Genomic DNA, 26056 nt, shown 5'->3' on the forward strand with positions numbered 1-26056 from the left:
ATGTACGCCTTCTACTCGCTGCTCGTCTACATCTTCTACACCCTCTTCAAGAAGGATGCCGCCCAGGAGGAGGAGGCGGAGAGGGCGGAGGAAGGGCCCCTGGGCGGCAGCAGCAGCAGCAGCCCCCAGGCAAGGCGCGGCGGCGGCGGCGATGCTCGCGAGGAGGAGGAGGAGGAGGAGGAGGGGGCCCATCTTGGCACGGGCTGTGGGGCGCAGAGGAAGGGGGCAATGGCGCGGGGGGGGGGGGGTCCGCCGGTGTGGCATCACTGGTTGCTCTTCGGCTTCCAGAGCATCCTCGCCACACCACCACCATACGCACGCAAGAGGGGCTGAATTGGAGGGTGGGGGATGGAGAGGATGCACGGCTAGCTTGCCGGGTGCGTCGGACTGCAGTTCCCATCATCGCTGGGGTTGATGGGAGCTGCGGCCTGGAGGAGGTTGGAGGGGCGGGATGTGCTGCTGCAGTGCCAGCAGGGGCCGACTTTGGGCAGAGGGCCCTGGGGAGAGGGGGGGGGGTCAGCCGAGACCCAGGAGCAAGGGTGGGGCGGGGGGGGCGTGTCACGTAGCCTCCAGATGCTGCAGGGGGGGATGCTGGAAAGACCCACCGAGTTTGGCCAGGGGAGAGGCGCCGCCGCCGCCGCCGCTTCCCACCTCTACGCCCTCTTTGCCCCTCCATGAAGCGACACCAGCCGTGTCCCCATTTCTGCGCTGAAACAGGCAGTTGCAACATCAGCACAGGTGGCTCTTCTCTCCCCGCCCCCCCCTTATCTAAGGACATTTCCCAGCTGTGCCACAGCAGCAAGGAGCAATCTGGGCTGATTCTGCTGCAGCGCGTTGCTTTCGATGGGCTGTGATGCTCGCTGAGCGTTTCCTGGAGATGTGTGGTCCTGCCCAATGGCGGCTAGGGGCCCCCTCAGCTTTTTGGTCTGCCTGTCATCCCTCTTGGGCACAAGGTGTTCCGCCATTCCTGGCTAGATAGGCTGCCCTACGGCTCACACGAGACCCAAGGCTGCCTCTTCCAACTGTTGTGGGCAGCCCAAGGTTTCACACGGGGGTCTCTGCAGCCCAACTATTCTTTTGAGCAGAGATGTGGGTGAATTGAACCGAGGGCTTCCTACATAAAATGCGTGCGCTCTGTTGCTGTGGTCTCCCCATGGCTCAAGGGAGGCAGCAGCAGCACTTACAAAACAGTTAAACACAGCAAGGCCGGGAGGCCAGATTAAAATCCCCCTTTCCTGCTGAAGTCTAGTTGCTAAAGACCAAGCTTTATATATATATATATAAAGATCTGGATGCTTTGAAAAAACGCTCTGTTTCTGCTGTGCCTCCAGAGGACAACAGCTCCACAACTATGGGTTTTGAGATTGATCTTCCGCCTCCCACATAAAAGCTCCCGTGTAAGAGTAGTTGGCAGGAAGAACCCAGTGGAACGACTCCCTCCCTCCCTCCCACACTCACAATCCGTAAATTGGATTAGATACTCTACCTCACCCATAAATACCCATAATCTGCCATTATTATGGTTTTATGGGTTGCGTTATTGGATTTCAGTGTTTAGTTTTAATGGTCTTTAGCTAACTTATTGTTAAGAACATAAGAAGAGCCCTGATGCTGGATCAGACCGAGGGTCCATTTGGTCCAGCACTCCCGCTGTCAACCAGGGACCAACAAAGCAGGACGTGGTGCAACAGCACCCTCCCACCCATGTTCCACAGGAGTTTCCTGCCTCGGATACTGGAGGTAGCACATAGCCATCAAAGCTAGTAGCCATGGATAGCCTTCGCCTCCAGGAATTTATCCAACCCCCTTTTAAAGCCATCCCAATGGGTGCCCATCACTACATCTTGTGGTAGTGAGTTCCTAATTTAACTACGCGCTGTGTGAAGAAGTACTTCCTTTTATCTGTCCTGAATCTCCCACCCATCAGCTTCGTGGGATAGCTGCCGTTGGGCTCTTCCTCGTACGCTGAAAGTTGGGAGAGAATAGAAGAAGGAAATCTAGCAATCAAATAAAAATAGAATGTGTGGGATCGGTGTGTCATTTCACTATTCTGGTCATTAGCATGAAAGCACAGTTAAAATGGATTCACATGTTTAGCCTGGAGAAGAGGAGATTGAGGGGAGACCCCCTGACTGCCTGGATGCAGGAGACTTTACACTTCCTCTGAAACGTGAGAAACAAAGCCCTAGGAAGAGAGACTGAAAGAAGTGGGCATGTTTAGCCTGGAGAAGAGAAGGCTGAGGGGAGACATGAGACCACTCTTCAAATACTTAAAAGGTTGTCATGAATAACGGGCTCAAGTTAAAGGAAGCCAGATTCCAGCTGGACATCAGGAAAAACTTCCTGACTGTTAGAGCAGTACGACAATGGAACCAGTGACCTAGGGAGGTTGTGGGCTCTCCCACACTAGAGGCCTTCAAGAGGCAGCTGGACAACCCTCTGTCGGGGATGCTTTAGGGTGGATTCCTGCCTTGAGCAGGGGGTTGGTCTCGATGGCCTTGTAGGCCCCTTCCAACTCTGCTATTCTATGATTCTATGATCACTAAAGATGGGTTCACAAGTTCATTTACCATGGAGAAGACTGCATTTCTCCCGAAGTATATTGAATGTCCTCCCTGCTACCACCCACCACAGGCAATGCACGCTGGGGTCTCTGCAATCCAGGATTTTCCAGGAACACATATCCTGGTTCCAGGCCACGTTTTAGACCTCACAGCTTTTCTTAGGTGGCACGGCATAAGTACGTAGGCAAGCATAGTACCAGCGACGAGAGGTCCACATGCACGTCTGGCCATGTGGGGAATGGCATCGCCTGTATGAAGCACTGTGGACATCGTGTGGGTGAATATGCAAATCCACTTAAATGGAGAACACTTTTCAGTATCGTGGGGGGGGGGGTTGTAGTTGGCGCTGCCTCCCATCTTACCAGCTGCCCCAGCAAATCCTCCCTTTCTCAGCCATGCCCTCTCTCTCTCTTCACTCCCTGGTTTGGGAATGCCATTTCTCTCTGGGAAGAAGAGCGACTCGTTGCTCATGGGCATGTCTGAGTTCATTCAGAGGTCTGCACATATTTTTTTTATAGCCCATTGTCTGTCACTGAAGGTGAGCAATGACAACTCTGCCTCCCCAGGCCTTCTGGAAGGGTCATGCCAGCCTCCAGCTGGCAGGGAAGGGGCGTGAGGCTTCGAGAAGGGCGCTGGGGGAAGGGAGCGTTCCACGCATGCGCCATCCTCTGAACTGTCACTTCGCCCTGCCGTCCTGCCACTCTGGGGGAAGGAAGGGGGCGGGCTGGGAGTTCTTCAGAGGGAAAGAATTCAGGTCAGTGTGAGTGGCATTGACAGGCCCAGAGCACAGGGAATGTGGCGCTAGTGGTACGTCGTTTAAATTTCTGGCAGGGGAATATCTGATCATAGAATCATAGAATAGCAGAGTTGGAAGGGGCCTACAAGGCCATCGAGTTCAACCCCCTGCTCAGTGCAGGAATCCACCCTAAAGCATCCCTGACAGATGCTTGTCCAGCTGCCTCTTGAAGGCCTCGAGTGTGGGAGAGCCCACAACCTCCCTAGGTAATTGGTTCCATTGTCATACTGCTCTAACGGTCAGGAAGTTTTTCCTGATGTCCAGCCGGAATCTGCATAATGTGCAGTCTGCATCCTTTTGATGTCATTTTTGCAGCCTGACGCTTTATACTATGAACAAATTCAGCATTTGTTTCTGGGAACCGAAAGCTCTGCCCACTCAGGGCTGCTCCACACGCAGCAAATGTCTTACACAGAAAGCACTTCCATGTGGGATGTTTGCATGGTAAACACATCTGAATGTGGATGGCATATTGTTGTTGTTTTACAGGGAAGCACTTTCTGTGTAGGACATCCATAGTGTGTGAAGTGGCAGGAGAGTCAGATGCGTAGGAGCTGTCTGTTATTTCTTAGTATTGGGAGGAAGGCATTCTGTGCATGCTCAGAAGTGCTCTCTTTATTAGCATGTCGCATGTCCCACGGTTTATTTGCATAAAGGGAGATTCTAGAGCTGAGCTCTGGTGGGAATTCGCCCTTCAAGTAGGCCTGAGCTAGGGAGCGTAAACCCTGAGCCAAGGAGGGCCCCACGTTTCTTGGTCCTGAGACAGCACCCTTTCCTCTTCGCCTTTTCCTTCCCTGGAGCTTTTCCCCACGACATCCCTGCGTCGGATGCCTGCCCTTTTCTTGCCAGGTATGATGGGCAGGAGGGATAAATCTGAATCGGCGCCGTTCTTTGGCAAGCAGGACTCAGACAAACAGGCCCATCGCTCCGTGATGGTGTTTCCATGGCACCTGTCACCATGGAAACGGAGCTGCTTCCCAACTAGCGTGGCCAGACAGTGACAGTTGATTGGAAGGGGGCATTCGAGGCCGGTGTGTGTGTGTGAGAGAGAGAATGAACCTTGGATCATGGCTCATTTACATGTATTCAGTTATTTAAACATATGCAAGTTTGACATTGCCCCTTGTTTTGCTTTGAATGTGAGCTGGGAATCCCATGGCTCCAAACCAACCAACAAACTCCAGATCCCCCAATGACAGGAGAGGTGCTCTCTTCCACCCACCCACCTGCCTGCCTTCCTGCCCAGCCTCCGTCCGTGATGCTGCCTTGGCTGGGACTGGAGGCAAGACAGTTCCTGTCTGTGGCAGGAGGCCAGCAGCTGAGCCGCAGTGCCAGGAAAAGGCCCAGAATTGCAGGAGAAACAAAGCATCAGAGCAGGGACATTTGCGGGTGGGCACATGCTAGAGCCAAGCTGAAGTAGGTATTGGGTGGTGAGGCCTAGTCGGGTTTTCTACACAGATCCCTGTCAGGGCTCTAAACACAGGCTGGCAGCAGGGGCCATAGCTCAGTGTGATAGAGCACATACTTTGCGTTTAGAAGGTCCCAGGTTCGATGCCCGGCTTCTCCGGGTAGGGCAAGGAAAGGGATCCCGCCTGAAACCCTGGAAAGCTGCTGCCAGTCAGTGCTGACAATACTGGGCTAGATTAGGGTGGCCCTGTGAAAAGGAGGACTGGGTTCCTGTATCTTTAACAGTTGTATTGAAAAGGGAATTTCTGCAGGTGTCATTTGTATATATGAGGAACTTGGTGAAATTCCCTCTTCATCACAACAGTTAAAGCTGCAGGAGCCCTGCCCTCTTAAATCTGGTCACTCTAGTATAGCTCCTGCAGCTTTAACTGTTGTGATGAAGAGGGAATTTCACCAGGTTCTCCATATATACAAAGGACACCTGCTGAAATTCCCTTTTCTGTGCAACTGTTAAAGATACAGGAGCCCTGTCCTCCTTTTCATATGGTCACCCTAGGGTAGATGGACCCAAGCTTCTGACTCACCTGTCTGTCAGGGATGCTTTAGGGTGGATTCCTGCATTGAGCAGGGGATTGGACTCGATGGCCTTATGGGCCCCTTCCAACTCTACTCTTCAGCGATTCTATAAGGCAGCCTTCCTGTGTTCCTATATCTCCTAGACCCGGGGTGGGGGGGGTGACTCTGGATTGCGCTCATGGTGGCAGTGCAGAATTAAGTCACTGTGCCCAAATACAACGGGTTCAGCAAGAGCTATTCTGCCACCTAACAGAAATGCTCTTTTGAAAATACCCAGATCGCACGCCTTCGCCAAATAGCGCGTGTAGCGTCCCGAGGCAAAGGAGATTTGGGTTGCTAAAAGAGCATGCTGCGTGAATAGCCCTCCAGATCATCGGGGTGAGGGAAACTGGGGCTGCGGGGAGGCACGGGCTGCGGCTGTTTCTAAATCAGCTTCACAAGCATGGTGTCCTTCCCTTGACTGGCGAGGCGATGCATAGTAGCTCAGCAAGGTCAGGCAGCCCTGGACAGGGCTGGGTGGGCTTTGTTGGTTCCCTGCCTCCCTGGCCCAAAGGAATCTCCCTGCTTGGGGTCCCACCTTCCGGTCTCTCTGGGGGCTTGTACAACATCATGATCCTTAATTCCATATTAATCGAGATTACCTCCCCCTCCCCCCCCCCCCACAATTTTTGCTTGCACTCAAGGCATGATAACCAAGACCCCTTCATGGAGATTGACTACCACGTAGCCCCCTGTAACTTCCCTCTTGCACCCAGATCCAAGTTGGTTAAGGAGTCACTGGTGGGGGGAGGGGGGAGGGAGGGAGGGAGGGGTTGGCAGTTTGTTTCTCCTGCATGGCCCGCTGCGCAGGGCACGTCCGGGACATCATGTTGCTGCCCTTCCTGACTGGCTGCGCTGTGCAGTCTGCAAGGTGCGTCCCAGGACGGATCCCTTGCAACATTGCCGGGGGATATTGGGCAGCAACTTTTAGACTGAGGAAGCTGCATGACAGCATCCTCTGTAATGCTGCAAGACTTCCAGGGGTGCAGAGGCTGCATTCAGAAAGCCTGCAGCTAAGAATTCCACAAATCCCAGAGGAGGAGGAGGAGGAACTCCAAGCTGTGTAGCCAGAACAAAGACTCTTCAAATACTTAACAGGTTGTCACCCAGAGGAGGGCCAGGATCTCTTCTCAATCCTCCCAGAGTGCAGGACATGGAATAATGGGCTCAAGTTAAAGGAAGCCAGATTCCAGCTGGACATCAGGAAAAACGTCCTGACTGTTAGAGCAGTATGACAATGGAGCCAGTTACCTAGGGAAGTGGTGGGCTCTCCCACCCTAGAGGCCTTCAAGAGGCAGCTGGACAACCATCTGTCGGGGATGCTTTAGGGTGGATTCCTGCCTTGAGCAGGGGGTTGGACTCCATGGCCTTATAGGTCCCTTCCAACTTTACTATTCCATGATTCTATGATTCTCTGGAGCTCTTCATCAGGCAGGCGAGGAGGATCTGGCATGATCTTAAAGGCACAATGTCTGCCGAATGAAATACCCTTAAGAGGGACTCCAAGAATTGTTCTGCAGGGATGCTTTAGGGTGGATTCCTGCCTTGAGCAGGGGGTTGGACTCGATGGCCTTGTAGGCCCCTTCCAACTCTGCGATTCTATGATTCTATGACTCAAAGACTTTTCAGGGAGGCTCAGCTTGGCCTTCACCCACTCCCCGCAGGCAATCCTCCATCTACGTGGCTCTCTTGCTTGTAGTAGGGATACTCACTGCCTTCTCCTGCAGCTGTTGCTTCTGGGCACACAAGGCTCCAGGGAGTAGCGGAGGTGTTGGGGCATCATGGGGGCGGGGGGGGGGACTCAGGAGGTCGATGCAGTGTGGTTTTAATGCCTTCCGAAGTCCGTATTGCACTCCCCCAACGCTGCCGACGGTTGGCCCACCAAAAGAGCAGGGCGAAAGCCACATCTGCCTCGTGGCGCGATCACATACGTTTCCTCCTCAGCCACCTCCCCTCCACTGCCCCCTGCCCAACCCCACTGCTAAGCCTTTCTACCACCCCCTTCTTGGTGGCCTCAGGGGCAGAGACCCTCCTTGCTTGGCGTGCGGAAGGTCCAGGTTCAATTCCCGGCATCTGCAGGGAAGGCTGGAAAAACTCCTGTTCGAAACTTTCGAGAGCCGCTGATCGGGAATGTGGCCTAATCCACACCAAGCAGGATATTCCACTAGGAAATCGGTACATAAAAGGCAGGAGCCACACGGCGGTTTTGAAGCGGTATTGAAGTGCACTGACAACCGTTGGGGCCCATGGACACATCGTACCATGTGCCGCTTTCACACCTCTGTATCCTGCTTGGTGTGGCTCCGGCCTTTTGTATACCGCTTTCATAGGGCAATATCCTGCTTGGTGTAGATGAGGCCTGGGTTGACAGGACTGGGCTAGATGGACCCAGGGTCTGATTCAGGATCAGGCCGCTTTCCCTGTTTCTTCTCCTGTGCAGGAGGTCTGGAGCCCCTCGTCGTCTTCTCCGCCCTATGTGGGGAGGTGCATTTACCAGCCCGCCCCATTTTCTGTAGAAAGACTGCCTTCTTTGTGGGGGGAGCTCAGCTGACCTCTGTATGGTGCCCCCAAATCCCTGATTGAAACAGGGCCATCCATGGGCACCGCCGACACTGCTGGCGTTCCTGGTTCCCTCTGCACTGGTGCTGATGCCGGTGTCCTGCTCCTTCTTGCTCTCCCAGGGCCACAATGCATTTGGTGTGGAGCCACCAAGGAGGACCCAGAAGACCTTGAAGCGCAAGGACCTCTGGAAGGAGCTGGCTGAACTGGACAGTACGTAGCCATCACCCCCGCCCCCATTCCCTGCCGCCCTCCACCCGTAGCCTAAAATTGTTGGCTAGCCTCGACACCCTCCTGAATGGCCAGCCCAGCTGTGCAAGAACAGCGGTAGAATTATAACATTAATCAAGCAGGTTTGGTACTGTTGGGATCAAGTGAGGTCGTCCTTCGTCATGCTGTCTACTTCCAGATGTGCTGGGCTATGACTCGTGATGGCCGGGGGATGCAGGGATCACATCTGGAGGGCACCAGGTTGGGGAAACCTGGGTTAGGAGTCCGTGCCTAAACATCACTTTACTGGCTGCCAATTAGTTTCCGGGAGAAGTATAAAGTGTTGGTTATTACCTTTAAAGCCCAATATGGTTTGGGTCTAGGTTACCTGCGGGATCGCCTTCTCCCGTACAATCCGCCCCGCACACTCAGGTCCTCTGGGAAGGGTTTACTCCAGTCCACCACAATTAGGCTGGCAACTGTGAACCGCCCAGAGAGCTTCGGCTATTGGGCGGTATAAAAATGCAATAAAATAAATAAATAAATAAATAAATAAACTGTTACCCAGAGGACCTTCTCTTCTGCCACTCCCAGACTGCGGAATGGCCTGCTGGAGGAGATTCGTCAGCTTAAAGCTCTCTCTTGAGTTTCAGACAGCCATAAAGACTAGTCTCTTCCGGCAGACCTACCCAGATGAATTTTAAACCTAAGAATTTTAAGATGCTGTGATTGTTATTTTAATATTGTATTGGTTTAATATGCTGTTTTAACTAATTTTATGTATTATATTGTGTTTGATGTTGATCCCCGCCTCGATCCAAAGGGAGAGGTGGGTAAATTATTATTATTATTATTATTATTATTATTATTATTATTATTATTATTATTATCTGGGGAGTGGATCCATGGTAGCAATCTCAGTTTGTAATGGTCGACTGGCGGGCGCAAGCCAGGCTCAGGCCAGGAAGGCTCTCCGCCATGAAGCGGGAGTGAAACCATCTTTCCCGTGGGGCTAAGCTGCCCGTGGGGCCCTGTAGAGCAGTTCCAGTCAAGGCCTGGGTCTTGAGCTGCCCTACAAATGCTGAGGCAAAGTCAGGGCAGGCCCTGCTGTTAGCCCAAGTGAAGTGGCCACCTCAGGCAGCAGATGGATGAAAAGGCAGCCCTTTGTTCGCTCTTCGTGCGTCACATTTTTACTGCCAGGGATGCGGAGAGGTGCCGGTGGGATCTTCTGCCTCGGGCGGCAAAATGACTTGGTTGGCCTTCGGTGGTGGTGGAGGTGCCCCATTCACAGCTCTGCCTCTGGCCGCAAAAGGCCGTGGGCCGGCCCTGAGCTGCGCAGGCTGAGGAGCTCTTGCAGCCTTGCAGGTTTTGAAGGAGGGGCAGAGGTGGGGGTAGGGGGCTGGCTGCCCCTCCTTCAAGCAGCAGCCAGCCAGGCCCCATAGCCTCTCCCCCAGGAGCAAAAAGAGGGGGCTATGAGGAGGGTCCACCCTGAAGAGAGGCGTTGTGTGTGTGTGCGTGTGTGCGTGTCTGGTGTGTTTCTCACTGGCCAGGGCTGTGTCCGTTGACAGGCAGCTCAGACAGCAACCAAGGCAGCAGCACTGAGGAAGAGGAGGAGCAGGAGGAAGGCCTGGGCTGGGGCAGCTCGGGGGATGCTCCTACCCCGCTCACGGAGTTCCGGTCCCTCAAGCAAGAGGCCGTGGCGAAGATGCTCCTCGCAGAGAAAGACTCGCCCAATGGAAAGGTCTTCAACCCCAATTCACCCCACTCCTGTCTGGGACTCGTGTGGGTGGTCGGGGTGGGTGGAGGTTGGTCGAGGGGGGTGGGGTGGGATTGAATGGCATTAAATGGCTCCACGTTCCCACCCGCCTCTCCTATTCTCCTTTTCCCTCACATGCCTTTGTGGAAATGAGCAGTTTACTGGACGGGGACAATGAGATTCAGGGGGACAGATCACATGTCACACCAAGCCAACGTGGGTTCACTCAGGATGCTGCAGCGTGAGCCAGCCGCCATTTTGAATATGCAAGAATTGCTGCGGCTTGTCATGTCATGCAAACATAGGTGGTAAAGGTTGTTTGAGGGTTAGACAGCCCTCAGATAACCCATGGCTTGTTTTGGGGTTATTTCAAGGTTGTCTAACCCTCAAATAACCCCTGCTGGCTGGGTTCATACAACACAACAAGCCACGGTAAGCCGGATGTCCACGAGCACCGTGCAGAAATGGCACTGCCTGGCACAGGACAACGGCCCCCAGGGATAAATTAGGCCATGTTGGGCTGTCATGTCATGCGAACCAGGTCAATGTGGTTAGCAGAGAGTGCTAGAACTGCAACTAGAGGGACTCTCAGCCCAAGTTGCCTCACAGGGTTGTTGTGAGTATAAAATGGAGAGGAGAGGGAGGCTTATGTATGCCACCTGGGATTCCTTGGAGGAAAAAAAAAGGCGGGATATAAATGCAAATCATAATCATAATAGACGGAAGGGGGCAGCCACACCCATTGCTGGGGGTCTCATTTCAACATCCAAAGGGCCCTGGGGGTGGGGGTGACCTTTCCACCCCACACATTATAGCCTAAAGTCCTTTTTGTCCTTTCCAGGCTCCGGTGTCAGAAGTGAGCGGAGCAGACCATTAACAGTAGGCAATTAGTGTCTCATAGCAAGGGCGGATCTCCAGATGTTTTGGACTTCCACTCCCAGCATTCCTTGACCATTGGGCTCCTGGGACTTGAAGTCCAACACATCTGGAGATCTACTTTCTGCCCACCCAATGTACTACAGAACAAGGCCCATAAGTCCATAGAGAGTTCTACTTTCTTTCGGATCCTGTGTACACCATCCCCTTTCCCGTGGGGTTCACACAACCTGATGATAGGAGAAGAAACAGTGGAAGATAACAGGGAGAGGGCATCGAAGGAGAGCTCGGGACCACTGATGAAGACCCCTTCCCCGTTCTCGCCTTTTCCTGCCCCTTCCAGAGGGCATGCTGCTAAATTCATTATCTTCCCCTCTTCTCTGTTGTCTTTCTGTGTTCTAACCTGCTCCTGTACCCTGCCCTGCGTGTCTGCGGGCTCCTACACACTCTGGGGCCCTTCCCCACTGCGTCAGCCTCCGGAGTCCCCGCTCCTCTCCGTGATATCCCACCTCCTCTCATTCCTGGAGCATTACTCCCAGCTGCAGCAGCTGCAGGAGAAGGCGGGCGAGTATCGGTCCCGCCTACGCAAGGAAGAGAGACGTCGCCACAAACAACTGCGGGGCCTGAAGAGGGCCTACAGGCAGCGGGTGAAGGACAAGCTTAGCTTGATCGAAAGCCTGGAAGGCATCATCTGCGAGCAGCAAGGCCTCCTGGAGAAGATGCATGAAGGTGAGTCGAGGGGTCCCAGGCGCTCCCTCTCGGGAAACAGGGTTCCAAACGGGTGCAGGGAGAAAGGAAGAGCTGATCTCCCTCCCTAATGTTGCTGCTCATGTTCGTATCAGCAATACTACAAATGAGAAGGATCTTGGAATTGTTGATCACAAGCTGAATAGGAGCCAACAGTGCGAAACGGCAGCAAGAAAGGCAAATGCTATTTTGGGCTGCATTAATAGAAGTAGAATCATAGAATAGCAGAGTTGGAAGGGGCCTACAAGGCCATCGAGTCCAACCCCCTGCTCAATGCAGGAATCCACCCTAAAGCATCCCTGACAGATGCTTGTCCAGCTGCCTCTTGAAGGCCTCTAGTGTGGGAGAGCCCACAACCTCCCTAGGTAACTGGTTCCATTGTCGTACCGCTCTAACAGTTAGGAAGTTTTTCCTGATGTCCAGCTGGAATCTGGCTTCCTTTAACTTGAGCCCGTTATTCCGTGTCCTGCACTCTGGGAGGATCGAGAAGAGATCCTGGCCCTCCTCTGCGTGACAACCTTTTAAGTATTTGAAGAGTGCTATCATGTCTCCCCTCCATCTTCTCTTCTCCAGGCTAAACATGCCCAGTTCTTCCTGTGACGTTTTGGTTGGTCCACAGAACGGTACTGTCCAACTGCTGAAGAAGAGATCCTGGCCCTCCTCTGTGTGACAACCTTTTAAGTATTTGAAGAGTATAGCTTCCAAATCACTTGAGGTACTGGTTCCTCTGTATTCGGCCCTGGTTAGGCCTCATCTAGAGTATTGCGTCCAGTTCTGGGCTCCACAATTCAAGAAGGACGCAGACAAGCTGGAGCGTGTTCAGAGGAGGGCAACCAGGATGATCAGGGGTCTGGAAACAAAGCCCTATGAAGAGAGACTGAAAGAACTGGGCATGTTAGCCTGGAGAAGAGCAGATTGAGGGGAGACGTCATAGCACTCTTCAAATACTTAAAATCCGACAATGGATTCAGTTACCTAGGGTGGTGGTGGGCTCTCCCACACTAGAGGCATTTAAAAGGCAGCTGGACAAGCATCTGTCAGGGATGCTTTAGGGTGGATTCCTGCCTTGAGCAGGGGGTTGGACTCAATGGCCTTGTAGGCCCCTTCCAACTCTGTTATTCTATGATTCTATGATCTACGAAAGTTGTCTTCGTAATATCGTCAGCACGTAGGTTAAGACCTGCCACCTTTGCAGTAGGTGAATTGCTACATCCAACCCTGCCTCTTCCAAAGGCTCATCTGCTCTTACTTCTTAGGAACGGTGGGATAAGGTTGGCATAAATGGCCTGATTTCTCAAACCAAGGAGGAGGTCCTCTGCAAGTTTATCAAGCCAGGCTTTGCAAGAGCCAAGCTGCTGCATTGAAAAAGCATTCATTGCAAGAGCAACTCTGCGAGTAAAGAGGAGCAAGACAAGATTTGCAAGTGCTGAGCTGCCAGCTCAAACTTGAATTCTTTATAAGAGAGAAATGCTTCAAAATTAACCTGGTCTTAATAACGGCCGGGGAAGGCAACGGCAAACCACCCCGTTATAAGGCCTGCCAAGAAAACGTCAGCGAAAGCTGCTGCCCCTCCAAGAGTCAGTAATGACTCAGTGCTTGCACGAGAGGTTCCTTTCCTTTCCTATACCTTTAATAGAGCCACACAGCAAATGGGGGAATTGCAAGGCCCTAACTGGATTCTGGGATGTGTCCCACGGACTGGCAGATACTGTGCAGCCCAGCAGGGAATGTGCTGTGCCAGGCAGGGTGGCCACCTTTTGCTGCTTGACCCTGCAGCCACCGCCATTGCCCACAAGGGCTAATGAAGGGCTTCCACGGAGAATGGACCTCACCCAGCCATTCAGAAGCTTGAAAGCGGAATATTCCACCCTTGAACTCAGGGGTGGGCAACTTTGGAGGGTCCAGAGGCCATTTTTGACTCCTGGAATCCTCCGTGGGCCACACTCTGCGGGGCGCCCTGCACTCCTTGGGATGCTGGGAGAAAAAATGCCAGTTTGCCGCTGATCATAGAATCATAGAATAGCAGAGTCGGTAGGGGCCTACAAGGCCATCGAGTCCAACCCCCTGCTCAATGCAGGAATCCACCCTAAAGCATCCCTGACAGAGGGTTTCCAGGGGCAAACCAGTAACGAGGCCTAAAGTGGCCAAATCCCGCTTGTCTGCAACAAGGTTTGTCTACTTCGGCTTCCTCTTTGAAAATCCGCGTTTTTGCTGCTGGAAATTTCGGTGGCGTCGTGCTGCTCGCTTTGCGCTTCTCCCTTCCTTTGTTCTCCCCGCCAGGGCTTGGTGAGGGCCGCGTGTTGCGCACCGCAGCTTTAATGAGAGTCCAGTTCGAGTGCAGCATTCTGCCCCCCCATCCCCACCCCAGGCTGAGCAATGTGCTGCGCCCTCCTGTGGCGCAGAGGAGGGCGAATCACCACGGCTGTGTGAAGTGCACCGAAGTGCAGCCTGGTGAGCGTCTGCTTTGCCTGCAGAGGCTCCCAGGTCCCACCCCCAGGTCCCATCTCAGGTGGCAGAGTTGAGGAAGAACTCGGGCAGCCTGAGATCCCGGAGAGCCATTGAGAGCTGGAGTGCTGGGCTGAAAACAACAGAATGAAATCTAATAGGGATAAATGCCAAGTTCTACATCTAGGAAATAGAAACCAAAGGCACAGTTACAAGATGGGGGATACTCGGCTCAGCAATACTACAAACGAGAAGGATCTTGGAATTGTTGTAGATCACAAGCTGAATAGGAGCCAACAGTGCGATATGGCTGCAAGAAAGGCAAATGCTATTTTGGACTGCATTAATAGAAGTATAGCTTCCAAATCATTTCAGGTCCTGGTTCCTCTCTATTCGGCCCTGGTTAGGCATCATCTTAAGTATTGCATCTAGTTCTGGGCCCCACAATTCAAGAAGGACACAGACAAGCTGGAGCATGTTCAGAGGAGGGCAACCAGGATGATCAGGGGGTCTGGAAACAAAGCCCTATGAAGAGAGACGGAAAGAACTGGGCATGTTTAGCCTGGAGAAGAGAAGATGGAGGGGAGACATGATAGCACTCTTCAAATACTTAAAAGGTTGTCACACAGAGGAGGGCCAGGATCTCTTCTTGATCCTCCCAGAGTGCAGGACACGGAATAATGGGCTCAAGTTACAGGAAGCCAAATTCCGTCTGGACATCAGGAAAAGCTTCCTGACTGTTAGAGCAGTACGACAATGGAACCAGTTACCTAGGGAGGTTGTGGGCTCTCCCACACTAGAGGCCTTCAAGAGGCAGCTGGACAAGCATCTGTCAGGGATGCTTTAGGGTGGATTCCTGCATTGAGCAGGGGGTTGGACTTGATGGCCTTGTAGGCCCCTTCCCACTCTGCTATTCTATGATTCTATGAGAGCCTCTAGAAGAGACTATAAGGCCGGTGGCTAAATCTGGCATGTCGTTCGTTGGACCTCAACCGCCTGGCTCTTGTGGGAAGGAGCAGCTGCCACGTGGGATGCCCAATCCGTCCCTATACCTTTGAACGTCTCAATGTACCAGGAGACAAGGCAGCCCCGGCTTCTCCTAACTGTCCTTCCTCTCCCCTCCCCCCACCCGACTGTGGCTGATCAGAGCTCCAGCTGTGCCACTCTAAGCGGGGGTGGGTGGGTTGGGGGATGATGGGACCTGGGAAAAGGACGCTGCGGCGACCTTCTCTGCTCCCCCATGGGGAGAGGTCTCAAGGCATGCTCCGGCTATTGGGCGGTATAGAAATGCAATAAATAAATAAATAAATAAATAAATGCAAATGGCCCCTTGCTTTGAATCCGCTCTGGCGTGGACCCTGCCCATGTGGACCAGGGCCCCGGCCTTGTCCTGCCTCCGCCCCCCCCCCCAAGCCTGCTCCCTTTGGCTCCCAATTCACTCCAGAATCCAATATAAACTTCTCCTGTTGACCTTCAAAGCTTTTCACGGTCTAGCTCCTGCCTATCTCTCCTCTCTCATCTCACACTATTGCCCCGCTCGTGCTCTTTGCTCCTCTGATGCCATGCTTCTTGCCTGCCCAAGGGCCTCTACTTCCCTTGCTCGGCTTCGCCCATTTTCCTCTGCTGCCCCTCATGCCTGGAATGCTCTTCCAGAACACCTGAGAACTACCAACTCAATCACAGCTTTTAAAACACAGCTAAAAACTTTTCTTTTCCCTATAGCTTTTAAACTTTGAGTTTGTTCTGACTCTATACTGTTAGCTTCACCCTTCCCGGTGCCTGTTTACACTTCCCTGTGCCTATTTGCATTCTCTTTCCCTCCTTATTGTTTACTACAACTTTATTAGATTGTAAGCCTATGCGGCAGGGTCTTGCTATTTACTGTGTTATCTGTACAGCACCATGTACATCGATGGTGCTATATAAATAAATAATAATAATAATGGTTGCTGTGCGCTCACTTCTGGCTCTCCTCCGGCCAGGGGTGAAGCTGCCCTCCACCTGCCTGCTCTACTCTGTGTCCCCGGTGGGCGTGCACCAGCTGGTGGAGTCCATCACCGCCCTGCAGGGAGAGCGCAGTCGGCTGTCCGAGGAGGTGACGGGCCTCAGGCAGCAGGCGCATGAGCGGGAGAGCGAGAAGCACCGCCTGGCCGGCAGTTTCCACCAGCAGGTGAGTTCAAGGGTTGGTGGGTGTGGTTTGTATCGGCCTGCCCCAACCCGGCGCTCTCCAGATGTGTTGGATTACAAATCCCGTCATCCAAGGCCGACCAGGCCATTGGGCTGCTTAGCTGGGGATGATAGGGGTTGTAGTTTGTCACATATGGAGGGCAACAGGTTAGGGGAAAGTGTTTTCTGTTTTCCTTTATGGCTCTACGGTGTGGTAGTGATTGCCAGCTGCTTCCAGCACCTAGGCACATGCACGTCAGGATGAGCACCGACATGTGTGTACCGGGGAGAAACATCTGTTTCTGCATCAGGCACACGCAGTCCCAGTGCCATGAAGCAACCTAATTCACTCTGCCATGGATTGTATTGCAGAAAAATGGAGAATATGTTTCTTCTTAGAGATAGGGCTTTTCCAGACAATCTGTCCCCCATCTACACTTCTGGCACAGCTGTGGTCCAGGTGTTGCACACACACACCCTGCAGCTTTGCTACACTGACAGGTTCCTTGTGCCTTACTTTAACCCAGCCTATAAGTGCATCTAAGTCAGCCTTCCTCAACCTGGGGCACTCCAGATGTGTTGGACTACAACTCCCAGAATGCCCCAGACAGAGCTGTCTGGGGCATTCTGGGAGTTGTAGTCCAACACATCTGGAGTGCCCCAGGTTGAGGAAGGCTGATCTAAGTAAACGAAACGCGGGGGGGAGGGGCCGTAGCGCAGCGGTAAGAGTCCCACCTTTGCCTGCAGAAGGTCCCAGGTTCAATTCCTGCCAGCATCTCCAGGTTGGTCTCTGAAAGGCAAATGCCCCAAACCCTGGTGAGCCGCTACTGCCGGTCAGTGTCGACAATACTGTGCTGAATGGACCCAGGGTTTGACTTCAGTATAAGGCAGCTTCTCGTGTCCCTAAGGCCGATTCTTCTGCTGTGAGCCACGTGCCGTCTTTCCCCTTCCCTATTGAAGGTAAGAATGTAAGCTCCTCGGGGCAGGGACCTGCCTTCCTGTTAGTTACTCTGCAAAGCACCATCCACACTCTGCAGCTGTGGTATACCAGCTAGAGTGTTGGACTGGGAGTCGGGAGATCTGGGTTCTAGACCCCACTCCGCCATGGAAGCCCATTGGGTGACTTTGGGTGAGTCACCTGACCTACCTCACAGGGTTGTTGTGAGGATAAAATGGAGAGGAGGAGGATTTTGTAGGGTGACCCCAAAAATTTTTTTTTTAGTTTTACTTTTCTAATTCTGTATATTAATCTTACATCAATTTCTGCTGCGCGGTTTTATCCTGGTTGTGCTTTTTATACTTTATTTTGTATTTGTGTTTTTAGACTACTGGTTGTTTTATTATGGTTTTAATTTTTGTGAACCGCCTAGAGATCTTCAGCTATTGGGTGATATAAAAATGTAATAAAATAAATAAATAAATAAATAAAAATATGAAAAGGAGGACAAGGCTCCTACAAGTTCAAGCTCAGCTAAAAACTTTTCTTTTTTCTAAAGCTTTTAAAACTTGATTTTGATCTGACTTTTATACTGTTAGTTTTACTCTACCCTGTGCCTGTTTGGTGCATTCTCTTTCCCTTCTTATTGTTTTATTATTATTCTATTAGATTGTAAGCCTATGCGGCAGGGTTTTGCTATTTTATTGTTTTACTCTGTACAGCACCATGTACATTGATGGTGCTATATAAATAAATAATAAATAATAATAATAAAAATTTTAACAGTTGTATTGAAAAGGGAATTTCAGCAGGTGTCATTTGTATATATGGGGAACCTGGTGAAATTCCCTCTTCATCACAACAGTTAAAGCTGCAGGAGCCCTGCCCTCTTTTAAATCTGGTCACTCTTGCATAGCTCCTGCAGCTTTAACTGTGGTGATGGATAGGGAATTTCACCAGGTTCTCCAAATACACAAAGGACACCTGCTGAAATTCCCTTTTCTATGCAACTGTTAAAGATATAGAAGCCCTGTCCTCCTTTTCATATGGTCACTTTGTAATGATTATGTACACTGCCTTGGGTTCCATAAGGAGAATAATAGGCAGGATATAAATGTTGTTACATGATGTGCTCTCATTAGACCCGCGTACAAACTTGCACACGTTCTAATGAGACTTACACCCGCTTATAAGGAATCTTTTGACATTGGCAATAGAGCGTCTGTGGCTAAGTAAGGCGATTCTTACTCAAGAAACTTACAGCACTGAAGGGGATAACGCCACAATGGCACATTTATTGAGGTTGAAACAAATACAAAGGCACAAGCTAGTTTTGGGGAAATTAGCTGAGCAAGTAGAGGCTTAGAAGCAGTTTCAAGACTGAAAAATATATATTTTTTTGAGACTTAATTGCATACACACAGAGACAGCAGGGGAAAGAGCAGAGGGAATCTTTAAAGGCAATATACCTTTCCTTGGGCTGCAGAGCAGAACTGGGGAGCGTTGCAGCTCTTGGTCTTAGGTGAAGAGGAAAATAATACAGCCAGGCAAAGCACTCACTCATGGCGGCTTGCTCTCGCAAGCTGGAATGTGTACAATGCTCTGTGTTTTTGGTTCAAAAGGGAGAGAGCGAGCTAGCCTGCTTCTTCCCTCCTAACTTGAGGGTTTTTGTATGATCTTATTTAAAAATCTACTTGCGATGGGAACAAAAGAGGGTGATTTGGGATGATGGCTGTACTTGATGCAGCCTGGAGTTCAGCAACAGGGCTGCATTAGCATGTGTATGACCAGGTATGACTCTTGCCATCCAGCATTCATATTCTGCTTAGTTTGACCCCTACCTTTGTCTCTGGGGAATGCATTTGAAGAAGTCTATCAGGAAATGGTGACTTGACCCAGGCCTTTTGTGAATGCCCTCAGTCTGTAGGTGGGGTTTTGGGTTGTTTCAAAATGGAGTCGGTACTGCTCACGGTACAAGCTACCTTGTAACAACGTAATAAATACCACGCCATAAGAGGGCCTGTTGTTTTACAGAATAAATATTTTTCTAGCCTCCTTGGGTTTTCCATGCCTTTAATTGAGGCTAGCAGCTGGTTCCGCCTTTTTGCTCAGCTGGGAAATTTGGTGCCTACCAGAGAAACCAGGAGAAGAACATCAGAAGTACCCTGATGCTGGATCAGACCGAGGGTCCATCTAGTCCAGCACTCTGTCCACACAGTGGCCAGGCAGCCGTCGGCCAGGGATGAACAAGCAGGACACGGGTGCAACCGCACCCTCCCACCCATGTGCCCCCAGCAACTGGTGCACACAGGCTTACTGCCTTGGCTGGAAAAGGCCTGCTCAAGAGTCAGGTGCCGGGTGGGGCCCTGTCTGGTCCCCCTGGCTCCCTTGGCTGGAGCTCAGCGTGGAGAGTGGCTGACGGACCTGCTGCTTGTCTCCCGGCAGATCCAGGCGCTGAAGCAACAGATCCAAGAGCGAGAGGAGGAGCTCGCGCGGCTTCGCGTCGGCACGGTGAGGAAAGCCTGGCACCCTCCTCCTCACCCACCCCTGGGCCTCCCACTTGCGGGGAGCCAAAGGCAGAGGGAGGACGTGAGAGGGAGGACCCATACCGGACCGACGGATTGGGACCCTCAGGGGAGGCTGGCAGAGCGAGACGGGAAGGGTGCTGCCCGGAGGTGCCTGTGAACGGGGGGGGACCTGGGTACGGCCGTGCTCTTGGGTCTCCCCCACCTTCCTTTTAAGAGGGGCGTGATGTTTGTGGAGAGCGGGGAATAAGCAGAGGAGGCTGGTGGCTCCGATGCCAGTGGGGTGTGTGAATCCGTTCCGGGTTTCATTCACAACCAGTCAGGACTCTAAAGGAGCGTCCAAGGCACCTTGGATGCTCCTTTAGAGTCCTGACTGGTTGTGACCAAAACCCGGAACAGATTCACACACCCCACTGGCATCAGAGCCACCAGCCTCCATTGGTAAGGCATGACCTACTTTGCCCCTCAGGGAGTGACGGACTCAGAGAAGCGGATCCACAACCTGACGGTGGAAAACGAGGGGCTGAAGCAGAGCCTGAACATCACCCAAGGCCTCTTGCAGCAGCTGGCCACCGTGTCCGCTCAGCCCCCGGCCCTGCTGGTCAAGGTGAGCCCCTTCCTCCTGACCCCTCTTTCCTTGCGTAGGGCAGCCTGCGCGCCTGATGGGAGAGGCTCCTTCGCACAAGGACTCCTTCGCCAGTCCTTGGCTTTGGGCAAGATCTGGCCCAGCTGGGATTAGGAGGAGACGTCGGCACTTTGAAATGTGCAGCTCAGCGTGTAGGAATTGTCTTGGGGGAAAAGCAGGTGCCGTATTCCCTGGGGACACAGAACCCGGCACCGGTGCAGAAAGGGCCTCCAACATGCTCCCTGCCACTGCAGAGTGTGGCAGGTTATGAATGACTTAAGGAAAAATACACATGTGGGTAACCATTGGAAAAGAGTGCATGAAATAACGCTTGGCCCTTTGGAAAAGTCAACTTCAGCAGTTGGACAGTACCGTTCTGAGGACCAACCAAAACGTCACAGGAGGAACTGGGCATGTTTAGCCTGGAGAAGAGAAGATGGAGGGGAGACACGATAGCACTCTTCAAATACTTAAAAGGTTGTCCCACAGAGGAGGGCCAGGATCTCTTCTCGATCCTCCCAGAGTGCAGGACACGGAATAACATGCTCAAGTTAAAGGAAGCCAGATTCCAGCTGGACATCAGGAAAAACTTCCTGACTGTTAGAGCAGCACGACAATGGAACCAGTTACCTAGGGAGGTTGTGGGCTCTCCCACACTAGAGGCCTTCAAGAGGCAGCTGGACAAGCATCTGTCAGGGATGCTTTAGGGTGGATTCCTGCCTTGAGCAGAGGATTGGACTCGATGGCCTTGTAGGCCCCTTCCAACTCTGCTATTCTATGATTCTATTATTTTTAAGTGTAGTTTTGTAGTACTGAATGCAGGGTGGATTCGTGCATTGAGCAGGGGGTTGGACTCGATGGCCTTATAGGTCCCTTCCAACTTTACTATTCCATGATTCTATGATTCTCCAGAGCTCTTCATCAGGCAGGTGAGGAGGATCTGGCATGATCTTAAAGGCACAATGTCTGCCGAATGAAATACCCTTAAGAGGGACTCCAGGAATTGTTCTGCAGGGATGCTTTAGGGTGGATTCCTGCCTTGAGCAGGGGGTTGGACTCGATGGCCTTGAAGGCCCCTTCCAACTCTGCTATTCTATGATTCTATGACTCAAACTACTGTCAAATTGAATTTATAGTATGCAAGTCGCTTTGTGTTTTTGGGTTTACTCAAAAGTAAGTTCCTTTAGTCCAGATCGAGACTGCAGCACACTTAATTCTTTCCTTTCCTGCTTTGAAGCCCTGAAAAATGAACCTCGTGCTCTGCATGGCAGTTAGTATTGGGTGGGTTTGGGGGGAACGGCTCCCATTGATGCAAATGGTGGCTTTTTTCTAGCACCAACTACTGCACCAGGGCGGGTGGGACTTTCAGGGGGAGCCATGGCGAGGAGCGAAGGGATGAAGCCCCCCCCCCCCGGCCCTGCATTGCAGTCCTAGTCCAGATTGGGCCCCTGCACTTACTTTTAAGTAAAATGGAAAAACACATCATTCACAGTCAGTAGCTCCTTAGCATAACAGAGCATGTAATTTGACCCCTCTGTCAGACGGTAAGCAGATTTTCAAATTGCACTGAAAGCCACTGGGGCCTAGAAACAGAAATGGCTGATAGGTCATTTTTAAAAATAATATAACATTTAGCACTAGTCCCGATTGGAACACACTCGGGTCCCTCGAGAGGCAGAGAAACATGGAGGCATTTATATTATCAGCGTTGGTAGTTAGTTTTAGGTGTTTGATGAAGCCAAATTGGGTAATGTTACCTAGTAGTTGGAGGGCATGTAACCCCTCCCTCCCCCACCCTTCAAAAGTTGGGGTGAGCTTCTAGCTGATCGGGGATTTGAACCTGGCCCTCCCCAGACTCTCTCGTGTGCCCTGGCCTTGCAAGCCCTGTGGCCAAGTTCACACATGTTAGGCTCCAAACTGCATTAGTGTAAATCTACCGCAGAAAAATGAGGACAGTTTCCTTACCCTGGTGCCTTCTAGATGTGTTGGACTGCAACTCCCATCATTTGCAGCCATATGATAGGCATTGCAGTCCAACACATTATTTTATTTATTTATTTAAAACTTTTGTATCCCGGCCTATATCACTAGGATCTCAGGGCGGCGTACAGATAAAACCATACAATATAAAACACTAGATATACACGACTAAAAACAAATTGAACCATTAATCAAGTTAAAGCCAACATATAATTTAAAAGCAGCAAAAACAATTTAAATAGTCACATTTGGAGAGTGCCTGGGTGGAAAGGCGTCACAGGGCCATGCAAAACCGCTAGCAGAGGGCAACATTGAGACCATGTGGTGTAGTGGTGAGAGTCTTGGACTCTCCAGGTTCTAGTCCCCACTCAGCTGTGAAGCTCACTGATTCTCAGCCTAACCTACCTCACAGGGTTCATAGAATCATAGAATAGTAGAGTTGGAAGGGGCCTATAAGGCCATAAAGACCAACCCCCTGCTCAATGCAGGAATCCACCTTAAAGCATCCAGCTGCCTCTCGAAGGCCTATAGTGTGGGAGAGGCCACCACTTCCCTAGGTAACTGGTTCCATTGTCATACTGCTCTAACAGTAAGGAAGTTTTTCCTGATGTCCAGACGGAATCTGGCTTCCTTTAACTTGAGCCCGTTATTCCGTGTCCTGCACTCTGGGAGGATCGAGAAGGGATCCTGGCCCTCCTCTGTGTGACAACCTTTGAAGTATTTGAAGAGTGCTCTCCTCAATCTTCTCTTCTCCAGGCTCAACATGCCCAGTTCCTTCAGTCTCTCTTCATAGGGCTTTGTTTCCAGACCCCTGATCATCCTGGTTGCCCTCCTCTGAACACGCTGCAGCTTGTCTGCGTCCTTCTTGAAGTGTGGAGCCCAGAACTGGACACAATACAGTTTTGGGCTCCATAGTTCTGGTTGTTGTTGTGAGTATGAAACGGAGAGTAGGAAGAGGAGGATCATGCAAGCCACCTTGGGCTCCTTGAAGGAAAAGGTGGACTATCGAAAGCCGCAGGCAAATAAGTTACAGGAAGCCAGATTCCGGCTGGACATCAGGAAAAACTTCCTGACTGTTAGAGCAGTACGACAGTGGAACCAGTGACCTAGGAAGGTTGTGGGCTCTCCCACACTCGAGGCCTTCAAGAGGCAGCTGGACAACCCTCTGTCAGAGATGCTTTAGGGTGAATTCCTGCCTTGAGCAGGGGGTTGGACTCGATGGCCTTGTAGGCCCCTTCCAACTCTGCTATTCTATGATTCTATGAAGCAAGCAAGCATTGAGCCCGCCCAGAAGGCAGGGGTGGGCTTGGAGTAACCTTCATGCTCTCCTCAGGAGAACGAGGACCTGCGCGGCAAAGTGCAGCAGCTGGAGGCCACCCTGCAGCAGAAGGTGGAGGAGCTGATGGGCCTGGAGGGGCAGATGGACCGGCTGCAGTGGCGCAAGGAGGAGGAGGTGCAGCACCTGGACGAACGCCTGCGGGGTCTCCAACTCGCCCTGGAGGCCCAGAAGAGCCAGCCTCCGGAAGTGCAGGTGGGTGCTGCTGCCCTCCCCCTTGCGGCCACCAGAGGGCAGGCACAGCTCACCTGGGCGGGCAGCCGAAGCAGAAGCACCTTCAGAACAGGGCTGATTCTTGGGGCCAAATTGCAGGACAGGTTTTCCTTTCACCCGTAGCCGACATGGGGATCTGGAGGGGCTTTAACCTCTTGCCACCTGCCGTGGTGCCAATCGGGCCCTGCTGTTTGCACGGGTGGAAGGAAGGCTCTCATAGGAGTAGATGGGAGCTGCGAAGAGCAGGTACTGGGGCCCTGATCCAAATTGTCAATGCAGTTGGAAGTGAAAAGGTCAATGAACCCCCCCCTTCACTTCCCACAGCAGAAGTCTCTGACTGGATCTGGGGGCCCAGGCTGGCTTTACTGAAAGAGAAATCTTGCCTTCCAGGGAAAAACAGGTGCTGAATGTTAAGGTGTCATTAAGTGTTCTAACTTAGTGTCATTTTGGCTATAAGATATGTTCCCTCCCTCCCTCCACCCAGCCCCAACTGCAAGAGCAGCTTCCTGGAACATTTCCAAGGAAGGAATGATGGCAACAAGGGATAGGGCCTTTTCTGTGGTGGCCCCCCGACTGTGGAATGATCTCCCCGACGAGGCTCGCCTGGCACCAACATTGTTATCTTTCAGGCGCCAGGTCAAGACTTTCCTCTTCTCCCAGGCATTTAGCGGCATTGAACAATGCTAAGTTTGTTCTTAATGGCCCCCAGAACGGTTGTTTTAAATGGATGCTGCTGTTTTTATACTGTTGTTTTTATGTCTCTGATGGTTTTTAAATTTTGTATACTTTTAATGTTTACTGTTTTTAGCTTTTGTGAAACGCCCGGAGAGCTTCGGCTGTGGGGCAGTATATAAATGTAATAAAATAAATAAATAAATAAGATGATAGAAGAAGGGAGAAAGATGGAGGCACCTTGCAAAGTAGGGGAGAGTTAAAGGGAGGCTTTCCCCCCCCGCCCCAAATGTACTAATTATACTACTATTAGTATAAGGTTCTGAAGCTGCAAAGGAAGCAGCATTCGCCTTTAGTTTCTAGATCTCTTTAGCTTTCTCTCTCTCTCTCTTCCTTTTTTTTTTAAAAAAAAGAAACTTTTATTTATTTATTTATTTAATGCATTTTTATACCACCCAATAGCTGAAGCTCTCTGGGCGGTTTACAAAAATTAGCTCCTTATTAAGCTCTAGATCCGCCTTCCTCAACCTGGGGCGCTCCAGATGTGTTGGACTGCATCTCCCAGAATGCCCCAGACTATCAATGGCTTCTAGTCCTGATGGCTGTGTGCTACTCAGGGCTGTCCTTAGCGATGGGCAAGCTGGCCACTTGCCCTCAGAATCGAGGTGAAGGGGGCACCCAGCTCAGTGCGGTCACCCTGAATTTGGTGACTGTACTGCCTGCAGTGAACTAGCTAGGACAGCCTTCCTCAACCTGGGGCGCTCCAGATGTGTTGGACTGCATCTCCCAGAATGCCCTGCATTCTGGGAGATGCAGTCCAACACATCTGGAGCGCCCCAGGTTGAGGAAGGCTGCCCTAGATACTCAGCTGGACAAAATCATCGTTTCCCTGGCACAATACTTTTCCCGCTGCATAAAGTGTGTCCTGCTGGATCTTAGAATTCACTCCTCTTTGGGGTGGGGACGGGACGGGACGGGGGTTTAAATTGAGGAAATGGCTCAGAGGGGAGGGTGAGCCCCCTCCGCCCCCCTGCTGATCTTCAAAGCAGCTGCCAGAGATTGGTAGTTAGGGGAATTTAAAAAATGCAGAGATCCATATCCGGTTTAGTTTGACCGTTGGCCTGTAGCATCAGGAACAATTACACCTGTCATTAGACGGTTTGTCCCAGAGGCAGTAAGATGGGGCAGCTGCTTGTGGAATGAAGGTTGGAAGTGGATTGGGAGGCAGACGGGCGGACAGGTTAGTTCAGCTTCCATCCTTGGGGGTTCTTTGCCCAGGAAGTGAGCTTTGTTCCTTGTCATGTCCTGCTCTGACCTTGGGTGGCTCTTGTACAGTCTTCCACAACCTGGCCCCATGTAGATGCATTGGACTACAACTCCCGTCGTTCCATTGGCCACGCTGGCTGAGAACGATGGGAGTTGATGTTCAAAACATCTGGAGGGCACCAGATTGGGAAAGGTTGCTCTTGTAGATTTGCCCGGGTTTTCCATAGTTTTTTCCCCTCCTGTCCACACACCCTCACCAGCTGAGCTGAGTTGTGGTGTGCAGGCCAGGCCTGTGCCTGACACCCCCACGGCCTCAGGTTTGGAAGCTAGAACCTGAGGAGGAAGGTGCCTCTCTGTATCG

The 26056-nt window shown here is 51.7% G+C and overlaps 1 protein-coding gene across 1 annotated transcript in view; it reads left to right on the forward strand.

The window, feature by feature from the left end:
* Positions 1-26056, forward strand: part of KIFC2 (kinesin family member C2) — a 46125-nt gene continuing 20069 nt past the window's right edge. The window contains 11 exon segments of the mRNA XM_063129946.1: positions 1-75; positions 163-205; positions 624-636; positions 2882-2903; positions 8064-8154; positions 9720-9892; positions 11257-11512; positions 15958-16145; positions 19524-19589; positions 20073-20210; positions 23542-23739. Of these exon segments, the coding sequence (XP_062986016.1) occupies positions 1-75; positions 163-205; positions 624-636; positions 2882-2903; positions 8064-8154; positions 9720-9892; positions 11257-11512; positions 15958-16145; positions 19524-19589; positions 20073-20210; positions 23542-23739 (1263 nt within the window).

This window comes from Elgaria multicarinata, chromosome 7 (genome assembly GCF_023053635.1).
Source record: "Elgaria multicarinata webbii isolate HBS135686 ecotype San Diego chromosome 7, rElgMul1.1.pri, whole genome shotgun sequence".
NCBI classification, from domain to species: Eukaryota; Metazoa; Chordata; class Lepidosauria; order Squamata; family Anguidae; genus Elgaria; species Elgaria multicarinata.